The 4957-nt window shown below is 53.2% G+C and overlaps 1 protein-coding gene across 1 annotated transcript in view; it reads right to left on the bottom strand.

The window, feature by feature from the left end:
• ITPR3 (inositol 1,4,5-trisphosphate receptor type 3) overlaps nucleotides 1–4957 on the bottom strand; it is a 77253-nt gene that overhangs the window by 39473 nt on the left and 32823 nt on the right. Inside the window, exons 3-7 of the mRNA XM_003789102.2 lie at nucleotides 3376–3497; nucleotides 1672–1758; nucleotides 890–1048; nucleotides 583–681; nucleotides 149–232 (exon numbers count right to left, since the gene is read on the bottom strand). Of these exons, the coding sequence (XP_003789150.1) occupies nucleotides 149–232; nucleotides 583–681; nucleotides 890–1048; nucleotides 1672–1758; nucleotides 3376–3497 (551 nt within the window). The remainder of the gene's footprint in view (nucleotides 1–148; nucleotides 233–582; nucleotides 682–889; nucleotides 1049–1671; nucleotides 1759–3375; nucleotides 3498–4957) is intronic.

The following is a 4957-nucleotide window of genomic DNA, read 5'->3' as shown; positions in this document are numbered from 1 at the left end:
GCCATGGCACTCTACCCAGGGGGATAGCTTGAGGCTCCGTCTCAAAAAAAAAAAAAAAAAAAAAAAAAGAAATAGAAGAGGGACCGGTCAAAGGGGGGCTGGGCAACCAGCCAGGCGGGTAGTGGTGGGAGGGGCTCCCAGTCCTTACCCCTTTCAACACCTCCTCCAGGTGGTCCCGGAACTGCATGAACAGGTTAATCTTCCAGCTGGTGTTGCAGTTCACAGAGTTAACCTGGGGAAAGGTGGAGAGGCCCATGAGACCAAGCAGACCCCAGCTGCTGAGGAGAGGATAGTTGGAGGGCCTGGAGAGGGAGGAAAGGGAGGAACCAGCCCAGCCACTATCATAGCAGAAGAAGAGGTCTTCTGCCAGCCAGGACCCCCAAACCCCAGCCCAGCTTCCCTGGTGCTGCCAGCCTGTGGGGTGGAAGATGGGGGCAGTGTCAGGAGACAGATGTAGTCCAGGGAGGCCCAGTGCATCCAGGGCCAGATGGGGCTGGGGCTGTGGCAGGGAGGGGGTGTCTACACCATCAGGGGTATGTGGACATTCTTCCACTGCAGGACCAGCCCCACCCACCTACTCACCTCCTTGCAGCCTGCATTGTCGCTGAGCTCATAATTGCTGGCATGCAGAGGCTGCCCTGCATTGACAGGATTCAGGATCACTTTGTCCCCCACAACCACCTACAGCAAACAGGTGGAGCAGTGAGAGTGGGAAAGGCAGGGCCTCTACTACTGCCAGGCCTCCAGGCCTCTGTCTGGGCCTCAGTCCACCCTTCTAAGAAACGGGCAACCCTTTTCTGGTCTCCACATCAAAGACACTATGAGAGCCTCTCTGGAGATGTGGGCTGCCCCTTCCACCAGGCCCCTCCAGCCCCAGCCTTGTCCTTACATTGTCCCCATTGCTCCGCAGCTTCCAGAAGGGCTGGATGAAGAGCCAGGAGCCCTCGTTGCCCGTGGCATCCAATGTGACCCGCATGGCGTTCTTCTCTAGCAGGGCCGGCAGCCGCTTATTCACCGTCAGGTACTTGTTGCTCTTCATGTGCAGGAGCTGGAAGGCAGGTAGGGCAGGGGTGAGGTCACCAAGAGGGGCCAGCTCATCAAGAAGGCAGCAGGAGGGACCCACCGGACCCATGGTCACATCCCTCATGCACATACTGTGTCAGATACATTGTCACAAACACATAGACATACACACAATAACAAGCAGTCACATAGGCACACCCTGCCCCAGGTAATCACCAGTCAGGTAATCACAAAAAAGAAGCTGTTTTAGATACTTTACATGTATCAGCTCATGTAATCTTACAAAAATCCAATAATTCCAAGAGTGAACTACTGTTACGGGCCTGATTTTGCAGTTGGAGAAGCTAAGACATCAGTAAGTAACTTGCCCAAAGTCACACCATTGAGGAGTGGCAGGGACAGGATTTGAGCCCAGACGGTGTGGCTCCAGACTCTGTGTTTATGACCACTGTGTTAAAAAACACAGCCCCACACAGCTATGTAGGCCACATAGCAGACACACACAGGCCCAGACACACAGTCCACAGGGGCCCCCATTCATTGCGAACACCTGTGTGGAGGGTAGTGTCTACTGGTACCCTTCCCCCAGCACCAGCCCAGACTCTTAGCAAGAGGGAAACTGACAAGAAAGATGCAGGCAGAGCTCACCTGGATCACGCTGCCATACTTCACCACATCCCCATGCACCTTCTTGTTCTCCGTGTCATTTTGCTTCTGTTCCATCTGAGCTGCATGCTAGGCAGACACACACAGAAGTGAAGAGTGGACTCTAGAGCTGCTCCCAGAGGGAGACATCCCCCCATCTCCACACAGGCACATACATACACACTCACCCTGGACTCTGGGACCCCTTGGGACTCCACCCTAGTTCCTACAACTGTCCCAGAGTGACCCTCGGCCATCTAGCCACGCCCTCCCACTATCAATGAGGGCCCAAGGCTCAGAGTGCAGAGGGACAGCACATAGGGCCCAGGGAGCTGAACCCCTCACCCTGTTCCCCACCTTGCCTGGAGGGGCATGCCGGCAGGAGCTAAGCCCCTCTGCCCAACACCCCAGCAACCTAAAGCTATGCCTCACCACCCACCCCATCTCATCAGACTTCTGATGCCTGACACTTGTCCTCTGTTCCAGCCTAAGTCCCAGCTGGGGGTTACTTAGTGACACTGCCTGGCTCCCTTCTTTACCCCAACTCCTCTGTGAACCTCTATTCCAAAACCGTGTGCACTCCCAGCCCACTGCCTACAGGAAGCCTTTCATGACTGGCCACATCCAACTCTGACAGATCCACTGGTGGCCTGATCTGACAGATCTGACAGATCCATTGGTGGCCTTGAGAATTTGGTTTGCATCCCATTAGAAACATTTTTTAGGCACTTCTGTCTCCTGTTAGACTAGAAGCTGCCTGGGGAGATGGGTGCTTTGTCTTCTCTATCAGATTAGGGATTTCCTGAGGGCAGAGGCTGTATCTCCTCCATCAGATTAGAGGCTTCTGGAGTGCAAGGGCCCTGTTTCCCCCATTGGACTGGCACTCTGACAGTGGAGGTTCTCTGCCTTTCTCTCCCCTTCAGTCCTGTTATTGAGACCAGTGTGAGGGTAGCAGCTGGAGAGGCTTGCCATGGACAGTATGACCTTCCACAGAGCACAACCAAAGTCTCCCACTCTCATTTCTATCGGGACTAGAGTTAGGACCCTGAGCTCTGTCCAGAAGAGACTGCCCAGGATATGAACTGAACCACTGCCCACAAGGAGCCCAGGAACAACTGCCAGGCCCTAGCAACTTGACATGATCCATGTATCCGAGCAACCCAGGGTGAATCAGAGATTTGGGGGCCAACTAGCTCTACTGCAAACTCACAGACAGACATCTAAGGGCCCCAGGTTCCAACTCTGTAAAACAGAGGAGAGGTTAAGATTAGATCCACGATCTCAAACTGAGTTCCCTAGAGCCAATGGGAACTCTATGTACAGTTGTACAGGTTGTTCATTGCACTGTGTTATCAAAACTTCATTTACTGAGCCACGTGCTCTGGCACAGGGCTGTGCCAGCCTAGAGGAAGGGGTACCTTCTTCTAATTGGCACAAAGAAGTTACACTACGTACAGACTAGTGGGTCACCGGGAAGACACCTACCCCCCCACCATCTGCCCTCATTCACAGCAACTCACACCTGTTTCTTGCATACTGAGTTATTAAAAATCATTCGCCTTAGCCATAGGCCCTTACTGGCTCTGACAAGCTGTGGCCCTGCGTGCACATCCAGATCTCTGGTATATATAAACAGATGAATCCCTGAGTGCACGTCCAGGTCTCTGGTGTGTATAGACAGATGCACCCCTGTGCGCACACACACACCTGCAGCTTCTGCAACAGCACCACATCCGCAATCTTCTCCTTGTCCTGCTTTGTCTGCTTGGCCTTCCAGTACTGCTTCTGGGCTGAGTAGCGGTTCATGGGGCACACCTTAAAGAGGCAGTCTGCAGTGGGGCAGGTAAGGAGAGGCATTCATCTGGGGCTCAGGGCCTTCCTTGGAAAAAGCCCCAGCCAGCAGCTCTGCTCTCCCAACCCCTCCCCACTCTCCTGCCCCTCTGTGGGTAGAGAGGCAGTGGTTGGAAGAACCCCATAGGGCGGCGCCTGTGGTTCAAAGGAGTAGGGCACCGCCCCCATATACTGGAGGTGGCAGGTTCAAGCCCGGCCCAGCCAAAAACTATAAAAAAAAAAAGAACTCCATAGAAGAATTTGGAACATCCTAGATCATGCTGAGAAGGGTGAGAAGGGGTCTCACCCCCAGGTGAGGGCATGTGCCCTCTTTCCCATGGAGGTTTCACCAAAGGCTCCAGGAGCCTTACCCTATGTCTGGCCAGCTTTCACAGGTATTGGCAGCTAACAGCTCACATCTGCACACTTATCTGGCCAAGTGCCTTGACCAACAGAAAGCATCTTGTCCACAGATGTCTGGGTAATGACATACCCTCCTCCCAAGGGACAACCAAATGGGTGACACAGGCATAGAACAGCCCAGCCTCTGGAAGGGACTGTCCCAGGGACAGCTCACACTCTCCAGCTCCCTGGGGTTCACACTGAGGATCATCTCCCCCTCAAGCCACATCCCACTCAGCCTCTTCTCCTGACCTGCCTGAGAGAGGAAGAGCTTCCTCACTCCATTCTCTCCTGAAATCCTTCCTCAATAATTCACCCATCCTGGACTCTACTTCTAGGGAACTTGACCTAAGACAGGGCAGACCAAAATGCCAGAAACATGGGCAGTGCCTGTGGTTCAGTGAGTAGGGCACTGGCCCCATATATGGAGGGTGGCGGGTTCAAACCCAGCCCTGGCCAAACTGCAACAACAACAACAACAAAAATAGCTGGGCATTGTGATGGGCACCTGTAATCCCAGCTACTTGGGAGGCTGAGACAAGAGAATCGCCTAAACCCAAGGAGTTGGAGGTTGCTGTGAGCTGTGACACTACAGCACTCTACCAAGGGTGACAAAGTAAGACTCTGTCTCTAAAAAAAAAAAAATGCCAGAAACATGTTTAGTACTACAATTTTTATTTTGGCAAGGAAACAAAATGATTATCATTTCCATAAGTCCAAACTCCAGAAAGGGTATCTGCTTTTTCTGCTTATCCAAAGGATACACAAGTTGGGCAATCCTATTCTAGAGTATGTGAGAAGCAGGGGGGATTCTGGGTGCTGGTGAAGTGATGAACCAGGGCCTGTATGACAATAGCCTGGCTGGGCTATAAACAGTGAGCTCCTTGTCAGAGGAGTGTGATACACAGGCTGGTCAGGGGGTTGGCCTCAGTGGCCCTGAGACTCCTTCTCATGCTGTCACTATGGGGTTCGTGATGGCATTGTGCTCCCAGTAGCACAGAACACAAGAGACTGCCAGGAGGCTGGAGAGGGAGCTAGGGGGAGGCTGGGGAGGAGG

Source organism: Otolemur garnettii, unplaced genomic scaffold (genome assembly GCF_000181295.1).
Source record: "Otolemur garnettii isolate 467f Iridium unplaced genomic scaffold, OtoGar3 scaffold00031, whole genome shotgun sequence".
Lineage (NCBI taxonomy): Eukaryota > Metazoa > Chordata > Mammalia > Primates > Galagidae > Otolemur > Otolemur garnettii.
This window is presented reverse-complemented; position numbering and strand designations above follow the sequence as displayed.